At 38.8% G+C, this 18,429-nt stretch overlaps 1 protein-coding gene across 2 annotated transcripts in view; it reads left to right on the top strand.

Annotated features, from left to right (window-relative positions):
• Positions 1–1,029: 1,029 nt before the first annotated feature.
• dnajc2 (DnaJ (Hsp40) homolog, subfamily C, member 2) overlaps positions 1,030–18,429 on the top strand; it is a 44,027-nt gene continuing 26,627 nt past the window's right edge. The window contains exons 1-7 of one of the 2 annotated variants that reach the window (XM_072562672.1): positions 1,030–1,278; positions 8,226–8,306; positions 9,132–9,322; positions 10,339–10,414; positions 14,406–14,504; positions 14,774–14,915; positions 17,547–17,627. In XM_072562672.1, coding sequence (XP_072418773.1) covers positions 14,414–14,504; positions 14,774–14,915; positions 17,547–17,627 — 314 coding nt within the window. In that variant the 5' untranslated portion in view covers positions 1,030–1,278; positions 8,226–8,306; positions 9,132–9,322; positions 10,339–10,414; positions 14,406–14,413. The remainder of the gene's footprint in view (positions 1,279–8,225; positions 8,307–9,131; positions 9,323–10,338; positions 10,415–14,405; positions 14,505–14,773; positions 14,916–17,546; positions 17,628–18,429) is intronic. The other variant, XM_072562671.1, reaches the window with a different exon arrangement.

Genomic DNA, 18,429 nt, shown 5'->3' with positions numbered 1-18,429 from the left:
GAAGTGGATGGTTTTGGTTGATTGTCTTCAGACTGTTTCTTGGGGGTTGGTTTAAAAAAGACATCCAGTTTTTGCTAAAATCAACTAAAAAAATTCCACTTCAATTAAATAAAATCATTTCATCAAAAAAAAACTTTCCTCAGGGTTCAGAAAAGATTTACAAGGATGTTGCCAGGGTTGGAGGATTTGAGCTATAGGGAGAGGTTTAAATAGGCCAGGGCTGTTTTCCCTGGAGCATCAGAAGCCGAGGGGTGACCTTTTAGAGGTTTATAAAATTATAAGGGGCATGGATAGAATAAATAGACAAAGTCTTTTCCCTGGTGTGGGGGAATCCAGAAGAAGAGGGCATAGGTTCAGGGTGAGAGGGGAAAGATATAAAAAAGATCTAAGGGGAAACATTTTCACTCAGAGGGTGGTATGTGTATGGAATGAGCTGCCAGAGGAAGTGGTGGAGGCTAGTACAATTGCAACATTTAAAAGGCATCTGGATGGGTATATGAATAGGAAAGGTTTGGAGGGATATGGGCCAGGTGCTGGCAGGTGGGACTAGATTGGGTTGGGATACCTGGTCTGCATGGATGAGTTGTACTGAAGGGTCTGTTTTCGTGCTGTACATCTCTATGACCCTATGAGACGAAAGCCCTCTGGGCAAAAGCCCTACATTCCTGATGAAGGGCTTTTGCCTGAAGTGTCGACTTCCCTGCTCCTCCGATACTGCCTGACTCACTGTGCTTTTCCAGCACCACTCTAATCTAGACTCTATGACTCTATCTCAGACATAAGTCGCATCCTCCTTTTATGTCAGTTGTGCCCATTGGTTCTAGATTCAATCCCAATAGGATGCAATAGTGGAATTTTTTACATCAAACTGTTCACAAATGACATGACACATGTCTGGGGTAGACTGGGAGACTGTCTCACATAGAGAAAGGAAGATTTTAGACTGTGGTACTAGCGCCCTCTCAGCATACATTGGTAGAATTGCTCCCCGGAACGTTTCTTTGAAGACCTCAGTGGTTGGCCGGAGGAGTCAATGCTCTGCACGCGGAGGGAATGACCCAGAAACGCTAGTGTGAGGGAAGCCGGCTGGTTGTTGCGTCCATGCGGAGCCGGTGGCAGTAGTGGCTTTTCGACTGAGAGCTGCCGGGGAAAGGGGGAAAACAGCCTGTTCTTGATGGTCCTGCGAACAGAGTTTGTGTGGCCAGGGAGTGAGTGCATTAACGATGTTGTGCGAGGCGCAGGAAGGCCACACCACCGCCGTCTTTAAAACCCTGCCAGGTAAGAGTTTGGGGAGAGAAAGAGCCGCCCGTCTCTGTTCTGGGCCCTGAGGGGAGCCCGCAGACCGACAGGTTAAAGTAAACCAGAAATCAGGCTGAAAGTGCACTGTCTCATTCGTATGAAACGGACCTTATTGACGGTGGCGTTGTTTCACGTTTTTGTCAAGTGATTAAGTCGTGAAACATTTGAAGTTTCTCCACCTTTTAGCAAGGTTATCTCAGACACCACTACTGGGGTTACAATATTTAGAGGATCTGTATTGGTGAGGATTGAACTGGAAGCCTTAAAGGTACTGATAATGATACATAATACATAGAATCCATGGACGGCACAGTATACCTTATGTTCAATTTTCTAGGAACAAAGAATGGTTATGAAACAAAGTATTGCTGTTTTTAAAATGCAGCAAGGAAGACTAAACGCGAGTTTCAACTCAAAATTACGAGAATTCTAGGAGTAAATGTAATGAATGCAAATCATTAAGTTGACGTCAACTTTAATACGTTGAGATATTTCATATGAATTTAACTTTTGCTATTTGTATGACCTCGTTTTCGAAAAACCAGTAGATACAAGTCTGTTATCGTAATTTTAATTGATAAGGACTGGTTGAATATATTCATTTAAAATTGAGAAAATCAAACGAAGTTCCAAGACCCCTTTGTGGAAGAACTCACCATAGTTGGAACAAGAAAGAATAATTAAATTAAAAGAAGACATACTTGAATTTTAAAACAATTTAACATCGTTGAAGGAAGGAAAGAAAATGAGGGATAATAAGTTCTACAATTTTGAAGTTTCAGAAAGGAATGAGTTAATGGAGATTGTCCACTCAGTCTCGATTTCATTACCATGACGATACGAGAGTGGTAGTGTGAAAGTTAGCGTATTTGGAGCTGCAAAATGGAAAAAAAATCAGAGCAGCAGTGACCATAATTGTGTTGATAATAGTACAAAGCGAGAATAGTTACGGAGTTTGTAGATAGGATAAAACTTGCCATGTGACTAGCTTTACCTTATATCCTTTCCATTTATAATGAGACAATTGTTCAGTTATTGGCCTGACTTGGGCTTTATAGAGGCTAATCATGGAGAGAAAATAGGGTTTAGATTTGAAAGAATAATTATACTGTTTGGTTCCCTCTCTGCTGCTGTATTTAATGTAAATGTTACCTTTTGAGGTCAGAAAAAGATGAGCCAAGAATTTTGATGGGTGAAAAAGACTAAGGGCATAGTTACTATCTGAAAATCAGGAAGACCAAACTCAATACCTTTGTTGTACAATTTGCTCATTTGCCACAGAATTGCTATTTACCATGGCTGAATCAAACTTTATTTAACCCTGGCATCCTACTTGACCAAGAGCTGATCTTCAAACTCCATATCTTTTCCACTAACAAGACCATTCACTACTTGAAATGTTGTTCACCTCCTTCCCAAACTTGGTCTTCACTCTTGAAACCATCATCCTTAATATCACTTCTAGACTTTATTTCTCCAATGCTTACCAGTCTTTTTTAAGTTGCATTCATCATATTTCTGATTTACATCTTACATCTCAGTTTTTGTAAAGGAATGATGTGTAAAAAGTATAATGAGGAAGGTGGAGGTAGCAAGTACAGAATGAGGGAGTGATGGTGTTGAAGCTTTGCAGCAGTCAGGGATAAGAGTAGATGGAGGTGATAATGGAGGAGGTTTACGAATGAACTATGTTGGACTAAGTTGTCTTCAGATCTTTGCAACTCTATTTAATAAATCTGTCGATTCCTTTGCTTGAACAATAAATTAATTGAAAGATTATGCATGTTGAAAGTTTGCTTACAATGGCTTACAGTGCTCAATTTTTGAGTGAAAATTGATCATGATGTTGTGTATGCTTCACAGCAACTACCTGGCTGGTCAAGAATTATTATAACATCTACCTTTTGAACTAAATTTAGGAATATGCGATAGAATAGATGTTTTGTTGATAAATAAAAACTGAACTAATTAAAATGCAGTGACCTAATTTACCGCACACTTTTAATCCCCTTGCTGAAATATAATGTGAATAATATGCCTAACAGGAACACATTAAAATAGTCTGCACCAGCCTGAAGACATGATCTGCAACTACAATAAAAGATATTAATTTTTCAAAAATACTGTTTTTGCAAAATTGTAGTAGTTCAAACAATTCCATCATCTTCTAGAGATCTTTAATAAGTCATAAAAAATATTGGTTATAGTTTGTAGGTAATGTTTTAGCTATGTGTCTTGAGTAATCATTCCTAAGTTTCTTTCTAAAGTAGTTAAATTCATTATTCTTTTCAAACAAAATACTTAGTTTGATATTCGTCACAAGTGTTAATTTTCTTAAATTTCTGGAAAGCACTCCCTTGTAGAGAAGTCGGCTCAAGTTGGTACATAATAGCCAAGACTTTGCAGTCACTGTTGCATATTTCTTTTTTTCAAATGGTCATTTGAATGTGGTGCCACGTTAAGGGATCTCCGATACCTAGCAACAATGAAGGCATCAAGTATTATCACATTAAAGTATTCGCAGACAGCAAGTTAAAAACCACCAATTCGCCTTAATTTTTCAATGTGTCACTTTTGAGAGCAAAATAAAAACTTGGACATAGATATGGAATTAAAGTAAAAACAAAAACATTGAACTTTAGAATTTAGTGTTTTTAAAATATTAGGTTTTTTACATAGTGAAATAATTTGATATTCCACAGGTAGATAGGATAGTTAAGAAGGCGTTTGATATGCTTTCCTTTATTGGTCAGAGTATTGAGTACTGGAGTTGGGAGGTCATGTTGCGGCTATTCAGGACATTGGGTTGGAATATTATGTGCAATTAGAGTCATAGAGATGTATAGCATGGAAACAGACCCTTCGGTCCAACCCATCCATGCCGACCAGTATCCCAACCCAATCTCATCCCACCTGCCAGCACCCTGCCAATATCCCTCCAAACCCGTCCTTTTCATTTACCCATCCAAATGCCTCTTAACTGTTGCAATTATACCAGCCTCCTCCACTTCCTCTGGCAGCCCATTCCATACATGTACCACCCTCTGCGTGAAAAGGTTGTCCCTTAGCTCTCTTTTATATCTTTCCCCTCTCACCCTAGACCTATGCCCTCTAGTTCTGGACTCCCTGACCGCAGGGAAAAGACTTTGCCTATTTACCCTATCCATGCCCCTCATAATTTTGTAAACCTCTATAAGGTCTCCCCTCAGCCTCCAACACTCCAGGGAAAATAGCCCCAGCCTGTCCAGCCTCTCCCTATAGCTCAAATCCTCTAACCCTGGCAACATCCTTGTAAATCTTTTCTGAACCCTTTCAAGTTTTACAACATCTTTCCTGATAGGAAGGAGACCAGAATTGCACGCAATATTCCAACAGTGGCCTAAACAATGTCCTGTACAGCCGCAACATGACCTCCCAACGGCTGTACTCAATACTCTGACCAATAAAGGAAAGCATACCAAACGCCTTCTTTACTTATCCTATCTACCTATGACTCCACTTTCAAGGAGCTATGAACCTGCACTCCAAGGTCTCTTTGTTCATCAACACTCCTCAGGACCTTACCATGAAGTGTAGAAGTCCTGGTAAGATTTCCTTTCCCAAAATGCAGCACCTCGCATTTATCTGAATTAAACTCCATCTGCCACTTCTCAGCCCATTGGCCCATCTGGTCCAGATCCTGTTGTAATCTGAGGTAACCCTCTTCGCTGTCCACTCCACCTCCAATTTTGGTGTCATCTGCAAAATTACTAACTGTACCTCTTATCCTCGCATCCAAATCATTTATATAAATGACAAAAAGTAAAGGACCCAGCACCGATCCTTGTGGCATTCCACTGGTCACAGGCCTCCTGTCTGAAAAACAACCGTCCACCACCACTCTCTGTCTCTCACCTTTGAGCCAGTTCTGTATCCAAGTGGCTAGTTCTCCCTGTATTCCATGAGATCTAACCTTGCTAATCAGTCTTCCATGGGGAATCTTGTCGAACACATTACTGAAGTCTGTATAGATCACACCCACTGTTCTGCCCTCATCAATCCTCTTTGTTACTTCAAAAAACCCAATCAAGTTTGTGAGACATGATTTCCCACGCACAAAACCATGTTGACTATCCCAAATCAGTCCTTGCCTTTCCAAATACATGTACATCCTGTCCCTCAGGATTCCATCCAACAACTTGCCCACCACCAAGGTCAGGCTCACTGGTCTATAGTTCCCTGGTTTGTCTTTACCACCCTTCTTAAACAGTGGCACCACGTTTGCCATCCTCCAGTCTTCCGGCACCTTAGCTGTGACTATCGATGATACAAATATTTCAGCAAAAGGCCCAGCAATCACTTCTCTAGGTACCCACAGAATTCTCGGGTACACCCGATCAGGTCCTGGGGATTCATCCACCTTTACCTGTTTCAAGATATCCAGCACTTCCTCCTCTGTAATCTGGATATTTTGCAAGATGTCACCATCTATTTCCCTACAGTCTATATCTTCCATATCCTTTTCCACAGTAAATACTGATGCAAAATATTCATTTAGTATCTCCCCCATTTTCTGTGGCTCCACACAAAGGCAGCCTTGCTGATCTTTGAGGGGCCCTATTCTCTCCCTAGTTACCCTTTTGTCCTTAATATATTTTCTGGTCACCTTCCTATCAGAAAGATGTTGAAAGGGTTCAGAAAAGATTTACAAGGATGTTGCTAGGATTGGAGGATTTGAGCTGTAGGGAGAGGTTGAATAGGCTGGGGATGTTTTCCCTGAGTGTCGGAGGCTGAGGGGTGCCCTTATGGAGGCTTATAAAATCATAAGTGGCATGGTTAGGATATATAGACAAAGTCTTTTCCCTAGGATGGGGAGTCCAGAGCTAGAGGGCATTGGTTTTTTTGGGGGGGGGGGAAGAGAGAAGGGAAAGATATAAAAGAGACCTACGGGGCAGAGGGTGGTACGTGTATGGAATGAGCTGCCAGAGGAAGTGGTGGAGTCTAGTACAATTGCAACATTTAAAAGGCAATCTGGATGGTTACATGAATAAGGAAGGGCTTGGAGGGATATGGGCCAGGTGCTGGCAGGTGGGACTAGTTTGGGTTGGGATACCTGGTCTGCATGGATTGGTTGGACTAAAGAGTCTGTTTCCGTGCTGTACATCTCTATGAATCTGTGACTAAGTCAAATTAGTTCCTCAGATGCAAAGATGCTCAGAAGTAATTATGAACTTAATATATCATTAAAAACAGTTACACCCTGTTCAACAATGTGTCATTTCTGGTTTCAAGTGTTTTCAGTGAAAAAGTAAGTTCTTGCTTGCTCATTTGTAAATCATTGTCGAGTGGGAACTTCAACAGTGTGCTGCTTGGTAAAGCATAGAATAGCAACTTCTGGATTTCTGCATTTAACTACACATATGCATGCTCTGACAGTTTTATAGCAGTTTCAATGTAACATTGATGAGCAATGGTGACATTTTCTCTGTTACTACGGTCCCAAAATGGACCAAAATTCCTGTTTGCACTTTCTCTTTAGCTGGAAATCAGCTAGTGTCATAGCATTCAACTAGAAAAAAGCATTACTGAGTCTCACATAAATGTGAAACGCAAGCTTTCAAGCCATTGAGCTGTCATACAGTGAAAAATAAAACTATTTACAAGCAGTGGATCAGTCTATTTTCATTATTTCATTACTTTAGAATTTTGTAATTTCAGGAAACGTAGCAAGATCCGATAAACCACAATGAGACAAATGTCCAATCTAATAATTTTTACTGATGTTTGATTGAGAGATTACTATTACTAAGAGCACCAGAAACATTCGTTTGAATAACAATGTGTGACCTTTTCCTATTCAACTGAAAAGGAAAACTTTAGTTTATTGTCTTATCTGTAAAGTAGTATCTCTGACCGTGCAGAACTGCCTATAATGTTGAAGCATTAACTTGGATCAAGCACTCAAATGTGGCTTGTTACTGAGTCAAGTCATGGATTCAAATGTGTTATCACGAGCCTATCTCAGAAAATCTCACGACAATTAATTGAAAACGCGATTTTGTGAAAATACCAATAAACAATCCCATAGACAAACAATAAATTAAGCTGAAGAGTATTATAGTACCATTTGAAAAACTGTATGTAGGATTACTGTCATGTTGCTTGTAGAGTCAAAATAGTTCAAATATCCATTCATTGTCCAAGTGCTGAGAACTTCAGATTGGAAGTACCGTACTCATTTTCCACAAACATTGTATCTTGTTCTCACAGCTGCGTGGTCGTGCTAAAGCAAGGTCTGATGGGTTTTTTTACTGGTCAGCTTCTTTGTCATTCTAATAATGCTACATGGTTATAAAGCAAATTTTAGTAACTGTACAGGTGTTTGGGCTCTTTAACTGAAATGTCATTTCTCAATGTGCTCTAGAGTGACTCCTAACATTTATTATATTTTTCATATAGGCTTAAATATATTGTACAGATCTGTTTGTTTTTTGGGAAATTGAAGGAACCCTAATGATTTTTTTTTCTGGGCTATACAGACTTGTTTTGAAAATGTATCTTCCAGAGGACTAGGTTTCTGTATCCCCCACAAATGTACCCCACTAGCAATAGAGACTCCACTCCAGTTTCTGCAAGGAAAAATTAAGCTACATAATTTTCTAGAGCACCCTTAACTCTAGTTTCAGTTACAAAAATGCTTGCGATATTATAGCAGTGTACTTTGGCGCATTGAATTCATAGGTTTAATTTTTGATGTTTCTGGTGAAGGGGCATTATAGTAGTGTATTTAGTTTTTGGGGTAGACATTGTCCTGGATTTTGCAGTTAGCTGTGAAAGAACGGCACCTGCTGTTCACTACGCTGGTAAATGCCTACAGATACTTCGTGGGCTTTTAAACGGCAATTTGCTGTCATCAGGCGTCTGATCCAGTTTGGCGCCCTTTACAGGGGACGTGTGGCATCTGAGAGCAGGGCAAGAAACAACGTCAGATTGAAGAATCCTCACTGAGACATGCATAGTCTAAATCAGTAAGTATAAATTGGATATTTTAATTTATTGTAAAATCATGTACTGGAAGCAGCATAACTATAGAGAAAGAAAATTGGGATTGAGAGATAAAGACAAAGAAAAAAAAATACATTTTTAACCTCTTCAACAATAATTAAAATGTGGAAAAAAAATCATATTCCACACTTGTAACATTTAGTTTTCAGTGTTAGAGCAGTTGCTTGTCAGTTACTGATTTATCATGCACTTAAAAATTCATTTGCACCTAACTTTTTCTGACATGTTTATTGGGTAACTAGTGGGTAAAAACTGCATCTACACACCTTTACATCAAGTTCAATGCCAGGTCTAAGAAGATACTAACGTAGCAAAGAATGGGTTATGTTGGGTACCATGTCTTGGGTATCCGCTTTTAATTGTGCATGCACAGATTCTCAAAGTTACTTTTCATTTCTTTTCCTTAATGATGAGCTCTTTGATTCTTTACACAAAGTCTGCACTACCATGTTCACATTATTCATTGTCCCTTATCGTAACTCACTCATTCTCTCTTCAGTGCCATGAAACTGCTTACCTCCCTCAATATTTGCTGCTTACGTTGGTTAAGCTATAAAAATTAAAGGAGAGGGCCTCCTAATCACCTGTACCATTATTTGTCTACTTTTTCATCATTAATGTTTTATTCTTTCAGTCATGACGGTATACACAATTTTTTTTTGTCCTATACGTTAGGTTCCCTAGATGTTAACTTGAATGTCAGTGCTTAAAAGTTTTATTTAAGATTGGTAGAATAAGGACACCTGTATAGAGCAAGACCTTTTAAGTTATTTCTTTTTTACTTGTAGCTTCTGTGTTGTGTCCAGTGGAGCCAGTTGGAAGATGGTTTGAAGCACTTGTAAAGCGTCGGGTGAGGAATGTGTCAGCTTCCTTTCATGAGCTGGAAGATGAGAAAGAATCGTCATCTGAGTCAGAAGATGAAGAATTACAATTAGAGGAATATCCATTGTTGAAAACACTTGACCCAAAGGACTGGAAGGTGTGCATTCATTTTATTAAATGTTCTAATGTTAATACTTAAAATTTCAGTTCCACCCCCCCCCCTCCCCCCCAAAATCTTTAAGTTATGGGACATCAATGTACGAGTCTGAGTTGTATCTTTGATCTATTCAGCTTGCTTTGTGTTTCCAGACCCATTTGACTATTTAAATTTATAACAGACGTGCTCCAGGCAAAATAAACCTTTGCATCCACCTTTCCTAACTTATTTTGTTTAAAACCTGGGTTGTATTTGCTGATGAAATTTTGCTGCTCAAGTTGTGAATTTCTTTCATGTCATATATCCAGAATTTTTCTTCTCTGCAACTTCACTTGATACCATGGTTTCTCTGAATCAATTCTCCTACCTACTCGAAGGTGTGGCTTCTATTTTCAGAGGAGTCATTCCATGGTTGACGGCACACCGTGGAATGACTCATTGAGCACACAGAAAGGGTCAGAGTTCTCCGCAGCAAAAAGAAAATCCATGGATTATTTAATAATTCAAACTGCATTTTTATTTATACAGTTATTGAATTGAATACACCATACTGACCTGTATTTAACCGAATATGATCCTCACTGCAGAAACTACTCGTAGCACATGACTTTAAGCACCAATTGGTTCGAGACCACTCATGATGATGAGAATGGTTGGAGATAAGGGAAGCCATTTATCTTCTACTTAACAAACATCTAATAAATACATTGTGAAGGTAGTAAATTTAGACAATCTGGCTTTCAATTCCACTGCTGTTAAGGTGATCAGTTTTGATTTAAAAATACTACTCCCCCAAGATGCTGCAAATTCAGAATATCCTGTAGAAATACTAATATGTTAACTCTAAAGATAGGAAAAGTTTATTTTTCCTTGTAAGTTATGAAGAAAACAGGAAGCTAAATCTCAGCAACTCATATGGTACTGAGTGGAATGGTTTATTGATTAATCTACGATGTCCACCTCTATAATACTTTCATCATCATTTTGACAGTTAATTGTTTTTTTATTGTTTGTAGAATCAAGATCATTATGCAGTCCTGGGACTTGTACATTTGAGGTACAAAGCAACGCAAAGGCAAATCAAAGCTGCACGTAAGTATTTTTCTGATATAATCTGAAGGATTCGTTCTTTTTATTTCCACTTATTTTTGCACCATGCTTTATGTTTTCAACTGATATAAATTTGTTAATCAAAACTTGTTTATTCGACTTAATTTATATTCAAGGAGTTTAAAAATTAAATAGAAAATGTGTTGACCCTCTTATCTTGGAGGAAATGTTAGAATACCTAGGGATTTAATTTTGATACAACAATATTATGTAGAAATGATGCAATAACATATTTTTTGTCCTTGATATTGGCCTAGAGTTTGCTGTCAAGAGTGTGGTGCTAGAAAAGCACAGCAGGTCAGGCAGCATCCGAGGTGCAGGAGAATCAACATTTCAGGCATAAACCCTTCATTCCAGTGAAGGGTTTATGCCTGAAATGTCAATTCTCCTGCTCCTTGGATGCTGCCTGATCTACTGTGATCTTCCAGCACCATACTTTCGATTCTGATCTCCAGCATGTGCAGTCCTCACTTTCTCCTAGAGTTTGCTGTGCCTGCTTTAATTTCTCATACTTGTTGATATTTGTGCTGCAAATATAATTGCCAACTGAAGTAGCAAGTGGAGTTTTAATTTAGATAAATGAGAGGTGTTGTATTTTGGTAAGGCAAATTAGGGAAGGAGTTTTCCAGTTAGTAGCAGGGCCTTACAGTGTTATTGAACAAGGGCCTAGGCGTGCAGGTGCATAGTTCCATGAAAGTGGAGTCGCAGAGTGGTGAAGAAGGCGTTTGGTATTACTGATCAGTGCATTAAGTTTGATTTGGATGTCATGTTGTGGCTACACAGGACATTGATTAGGCCACTTCAGAATACTGTATTTAATTCTGATCTCCCCACTGTTGGAAAGATTTTGTGAAACTTGAAAGGGTTCAGAAAAGATTTACAAGGATGATGCCAGGATTAGAAGGTTTGAGCTATAGGGAGAGGCAGGGGCTTTTTTTTCCCTGGAGTGTCGGAGGCTGAGGGGTGACCTTATAGAGGGTTAACTGCTCATAAATGGGACTAATTCAATTTAGGATATCTGGTCAGTATGGCCGAGTTGGACTGAAGGATCTGTTTCCATGCTGTGTAACTCTATGACTCTATATATAAAGCTTTAACTTCATGTTTTGAACATAGTTTGTTTGCCAGTGTGTCATATGAAAGATTGATCCAGAAGCTTAGACCTTAGCGGGATAAAGGATCTGCTGACTGATTGAAAGCAGAGGTCAGGATAAATGGGTCCTTCTCTGGATGGTGTACTCTAACCAGCAGGGTGCCTCAGGGCTCAGTTCTCCAACCTCAACTATTTACAATCTATATAAATGATCTGCAAACAGGGAGAGAGTGAAACATAGCAAAGTTTGCGGATGATACTAAAATCGGTGGGAAAACAGGCAGTGTTGAAGAGTGAGTTTACAGGTGGATATTGATAGGTTAGGAGAGAAGGCCAGAATCTGGCAGATGGAGTTTAACGTGGATAAATGCAAGGTTGTCCATTTTGATCAGAAAAATAAAAGGGCAAATTATTATTTCAGTGGTCATCAGATTCAAAGTGTGTCAGTGCAGAGAGATCTGGGCTTGTTTGTGCATGAATCATTAGAGTAGAAAAGTAAATGCAGCATATAATAAGAAAGACAAATGGAACCCTGGAACTTATTACAAAAGGACTGGATCATAACAAAAAACTGTTGATATAATTAATTAAGACATTGGTGAGACCGCACTTGGAGTATTATGCCCAGTTTTGGCCTCCTTACTTGAGGAATGTGGTGGTGGCACTGGAGGCAGTTTAAGAGGAGATTCACAAGGTTGATTCCAGTGGTGAAAAAGTGCTATTATACGAGGAGCAGTTGAATAGCTTGGGCTTGTGTTGTGAAGAATGAGGGGGCAATCAAATTGAGACATATAAAATGTTAAGGGAGATTGATAAGGTTGACGTGGAACAGATGCTCCCCCTGTGGGACAGTCTTGAACAAGAGTTCATCGATACAGAGTGAGAACTATAAAGTTCAAAACAGATGACGAGAAACTGTTGTTCTCACAGGGTTGTGAATCTGTTAAACTCACTCCCACAGAGTGCAGCAGAGGCAGTATCAATCAACAAATTCGAAAAAGAAATAGATGTTTCTGATGAAAAGCAAGATACAGGGCTATGGAGAGCAGACAGAATATTGGAGTTGAGACCAGAATAAGATCAGTCACGATCATTTTAAAAGGAAGCGAGGGCTCAAAGGGCTGAATTGCCTATTTCTGCTCTTAATTCCTATGTTTCCATATCTACCATGATTACACAGGAACTTCACACTTTTCATGACACAGCCAAAATGATGCCAATTTTGAAAAACTAATAACAAAACTGTCTGAAATTTACAGTGACCTTTGAATTTGTTTAATTGCACATCTGCCTTTGCCTGAAATTGCTGTGGCGTTTGCATCTAGACATGCACTACAACAGGATTTTTGGGTCATTCCATTGTGTAATTGGCCACATTTCATTGAAACAGTAATCTTTGGGATTTTGATAATTATTTTTTGAGTAAATAAAATCACTTGGCGGTATTTCTTCATAATTCTGTACAATAGTCTTTTTTTCACTTGAAGGAAATCAATTAAATTTACCTTTGTAACACTGACCATGCAAGGGGGAAAAATGTGGCTCAGGAACAGCAATACGAATTCAAGAAAATCTCAACACAACTTATTATCATTAGCTACAAAATATAAATGTTTAATTTTGCATTTGGCATTCTCACTGGCAGCCTTGCTCAGATGAACTTTGGTTTGATTAGGCTTATCAGCAATATGGTTTTTAGTTAAACATGGTTATAAACCCAGGAATCTTCCAGCATGGATTCTTCAAAGCTAGGACCTGTTATGTCGTCAATTATGTGCAAACCAGGAGATTTGTTTTGCATGGATCTCCTTTTTAAATGTTAGCATACTCTCTTGGTCAAGCCTCTCTAGGATGTCAAAATAACCCAACGACTTGAGAAGGAAAACAGTTACATGCTATCATTGCTACTAATTTTCAAAAATTGTGTGTAAAATAGCAATAGCACATAGTAACGTACAATTGAAAAGCTATTTGGTTTTATGAATCTCTTAGCATCCTCTTATGAGCTCTAGCAGATTCACAGATCGGATTTGACAATCCAATCTATAAATAGACTCCCAAAACAAAACTATTGATAGCATTTTTTAGAATGTGTTTCTTTGATTAGAAAGTACAATTTGACATAAAAATAACTCTTCATTGAATCATAGAAGCCCTAGAGTGTGGAAACTGGCAATTTGGACCATCGAGTCCACACCTACCCTCTGAAGAGCATCTCACCTAGACCACGTCATCCTCACCCTATCCCTGTAATCTTTCATTTTGCACCTAACTAATCCACATAGCCTGCACATCCCTGGACACTATGGACAATTTAGCATGGCCAATCCACCCAACCTGCACAACTTTGGACTTTGGAAGGAATACCGGAACACTGGGAGGAAACCTACACAGACACTCTGAGAATGTGCAAACTCCACACAGTCAGTCGCCCCAGGGTAGAATACAACAAATCGCATCCCTATTGTTGTGAGGCAGCTGTGCTAACCACTGAGCATCAATGTTTCTACATAATGTATGCAGTACACAATAGGTTTCTATTTTTGCACCATTTAACAAATATGAAATGTACTGTGATTTCCCATGAAGGTAATTTATAAGGGCAGGGAATGGAGCAATGAGTGGTAGTTGTAAATAGTTGGTTTTTGGAGGCCAATTGCCACATGTCCCTACCTAAGGGAGTTAAGGAATTGGGAATAGATATTAGACAAGAAACTCAATTAATCGAAACAAATTTAGAAGTGGAGCTAAATCCCTCCTGAAGCGTACAGACAGTTTGGATGTGATTCATTCAGGATTGTAAATGCAAATTTCAGTAAATTGACTGTTTAAACATTAATTTTATGTAAATCGATGTTAAGTCACTATATTTCCTTTTAGATAAGGCAATGGTATTGAAACATCATCCTGACAAAAGGAAAGCTGCAGGTGAACAAATAGGTGAAGGGGACAATGATTATTTTACATGTATTACTAAAGGTAAGATTGTACTTCTGTGCATCATAAGTAAACTCGTGCAAATATCTTCTTTTGTTACATTTTTACTGTTACTTTTATTGAATCTGAAGGCCAGATACATAAACCCTTGCTGTGATATGGAAAACCCTAATTTGTGAAAAATTTCAATTACATTTTAAGTGTAAAAGTGATAGTAGGATTTCATTGTAATTAAATTTTTCAGTTTAGTTTGTAACTATGGGATGTTTGGATTTTGGTAATTTGTTAATAGCATTTTCATTACCTTGCAGCCAATGAAATACTGTCAGATCCCTTGAAACGTCGAGCATTTGACAGTGTGGATCCTACATTTGACAATACAATACCTTCTAAAAGTGAGGCAAAAGAAAATTTCATTGAGGTGTTTTCGGCAGCTTTTGAGCGGAATGCCAGGTGAGTGGCAAATACAAAATCCTAATGCTTTGTAGCTCAGTTTATTCAGGCCTGTCCCAATAAGGTGCATGAGGCAATGTTATTAACTTATGCTTTTGTCATAATGTAACATATTGTTAGAAGTATTGGAAGTTGCAAATTGTGATCGCAATGGCATGTTTATCTCAGGAATCCATGATCACAGTTTACAAAATATTCATCCAACCGTATCAAAGATTTCCCACCCTATCCGTCTACTCTGGATCATGAATAAAGTGATGGAAGGTGTCATTAATTGTGCTTTCAAGCAGCACCTGGTCAGTGACTCTCAATTTGCATTTCGCCAGGGCCACATAGCTCATGACCTCGTTATTAGCCTTGGTTTAAAAGTGGACAAAAGAGCTCAATTCCAGAGGTTAGATGAGAGTAACAGCCCTTGACATCAGGGTTGTATTCGACTGAGTGCGGCACCAAGGAGCCCGTGCAAAACTAGAGTCAAACTCTCTGCTGGTTGGTATCATAGCTTGTACATAAGATCTTGCAGTTGGTGGAGGTCAGACATCTCTACAGGGCTTTCTCCAGATAGAGTCCTAGCCCCAAACCAACTGCTTCATCAATAATCTTTTCTCTGTCATAAGGTCAAAAATAAGAGCTTTTGCTGATGATTGCACAATATTCAGCACCATTTGCTTCTCCTCAGATATTGAAGCAGTCCATGTTCAAATGCAACAAGATCTGGACAGTATCCTGGCTTGGCCTGGCAATTGGCAAGTAACGTGCACCGCACAAATGCCAGACAATGACCATCTCCAATAAGAGACAATCTAAACACCATTCCTTGATATTCAGTGGTGTTACCATCGCTGAATCTTTCACAATTAACATCCTGTATGTTACTGTTAATCAGAAACTCAACTGACTCGCCATGTAAACAGTGGCTACAAGAACAGGTCAGAGGCTAGGAATATTGTGGCAAGTAACTCACCTTCTGGCTCCCCAAAACCTGTCCATCATCTACCAGGCACGAGTCAGTAGAGTGATAGCATAGTCATCAGTTGCTTGGATGGTTCAGCTCTAACAACACTCAAGGAGTTTGACATCATCCAGGGCAAACAGCGTGCTTGATTGGCACTATATCCACAAACATTCACTCCCTCCACCATCGATGCTCAGGAACAACATTGCGAATTATCTACAAAATGCACTGCAGAAATTCACCAAAGATCCTGGGGCCGCACCTGCGAAACACCCCCCTCCACCATGACCATTTCCATCTAAAGGATAAGGGCAGCAGATACATGGGAACACCATCACATTCAAGTTCCACTCCAAACCACTCACCATCTTGAAAATCTGTCACTGTTCCTTTGCTGTCATTGGGTCAGATTCCTGGAATTCCCTCCCTAAGGACATTGTGGGTCAACCCACCTGCAGGTGAACTGCAGTGATTAAGAAGGTGGCTGACCCCCAACTTTTCAAGGGCAGCTAGCAATGGGCAATAAATGCTGGCCAGACAGTGACACCTAATATTTAAACCATGCCATCATATTACTTGAAATGGGATATTGTTGGATAAAAGCTACATGGCAGACAATAGTGTATTTCAGTTTGGGATAAAGCTGGCTCATGGTGATAGCTTTCAACTTTGTTGGGTATTTTGGTATTTCAAATTTTGCATTATTCCTAATACAGACAATCAGTTGAATGCATTCAGTAAGTTATGTTAAATTTGAGAACATCGAATCATCCAGGAAGTACAGAAATTTATTTAAAGGAGCATGAGGATAACTACAATTCCATTATCAGCATGTGCTGTTTCGTTTCATTTGGAAAAATGATTTGGTTTGGCATCTCAACAGAAACAGTGGGGCTTTGTGCCTGCTTGACAATCACAAATTTTGTTTTCCAACCAGAAGTAACTAAACCATTGCAGAACTTTACAACAGACATAATATTTCATAATTGGGAGCCAGCTTTATAACTAATGTAGCAATATATCCAGAAAGACCTTATGATAGCCTGCAGTTGAACATAGATGAACTATTCGTTAATTTGATCTCATCTGTGCATTCATACAGATATGGAAAAAATGGAAATGGTGTAAATAAAATATTGCCAAAATGGAGCTGGTACTGCAGCATTTGCTCATTTGGGGGAATTGAGGGATACCATGCTAATTGATCTAATGACGTAGGTTTTCTAACTTTATTCCATTCCCTCAGTGTATGATTTGCTTTGCTTTATTTAAGATTAGGTAATCTTCATTTAAAAACTCACTGACTAATAGTCAATGTATTTGTTCCTTTTATTTTTCAATACGATCGTATAATTTGATACAATGGATTGCTCAATCAGCATCTCCATTTCGAAGTCCATTTTTACCATACACTAGCCAGTTTTCTGAACTCTGTCCCAAGTTTTCTCGAGATGTGTTTATATAAATCTAGCGTGTCTTTTGCTTTTACAATGTACAAGTATTTTTCTAAATTTTTTTTTAGTTTCTATTTCAGTTGCAGATTATTGAATGTGGTTTAACACTACTTCTTTTGAATACTGACATTTCATTTAGTTTCATTTATTACGTATAAAACTTGACTTGGATTGTATTTGTGGTTACATTTGATGAAGAAAAATACAAATGTTGTTCCTCAGATGGTCCAAAAAGAAACATGTTCCCAAACTGGGCAATTTGAATTCTTCCATCGAAGAAGTAGACTCTTTTTATTCATTCTGGTAAGTTTTTTTTTATTTCCTAGTGTACTGTGTTTTAGATGTTGATTGGTGTTTATCTGCAAAGCATATATGACATTTTAGCAAAAGGACTGAGGAAGTTTTAAAGAGGACAGAAAAGAGTTAGTGAGCTAGCTGCAAGTTATAGTTGGCTGAAAGATTCTTTGCCATTGATAGAGAATGGAGTGGCCAAGAATTCCAACGTAGATATATTTTCTTATTTAATTTATCCCCATTAATCAATTTTTTTTCAACCCACAGTTTAGCTTTTTTTTTCCTCTCACCCCTTTTCTCCATTTCTTTTCTCTTCTGAAGTTATTGACAGGTTAGAACTCCTATCTAGGAACAGGAGAAGGCATCCAATCTACCCAGCCTGCCCTTCCATTCTAGGTGCCCTTAATGCCCTTTCTCACACTGTTTCCATATCCTTTAATGCTATAAATCTCCAGAATTGACTTGTGTTTAACCTACTCAATAACTAAGCTTCCAAAGCCCTCCAGAGAATTCCAACAATTCACCTTGCTCTCAGTATTGAATTCCTCCTCTTATTGGTATAAAATGGCATGCCCCTATCTTGAGAGTACATCACCTGGGTCTAGGTTACCAGCCAGGGAAACGTCCTGCTTATGTTCACCCTGTCATGCCCTGTAAAAATTTAAGTTTCAATAAAATCGTACCTCATTCTTCGAAAGTGTAAAAAATACATACCACATGCCAGGATTAAACTGATGAACCTCCATAGCACTCCCTCAGTGACAAGAATATCCTTCCTTAGATAAAGGAATCAAGACTGTCCAAAATACTC

Source organism: Chiloscyllium punctatum, chromosome 44 (assembly GCF_047496795.1).
Source record: "Chiloscyllium punctatum isolate Juve2018m chromosome 44, sChiPun1.3, whole genome shotgun sequence".
NCBI lineage: Eukaryota > Metazoa > Chordata > Chondrichthyes > Orectolobiformes > Hemiscylliidae > Chiloscyllium > Chiloscyllium punctatum.
Note: the sequence above shows the minus strand (reverse complement) of the source record. Positions and strands in the feature narration are given on the sequence as shown.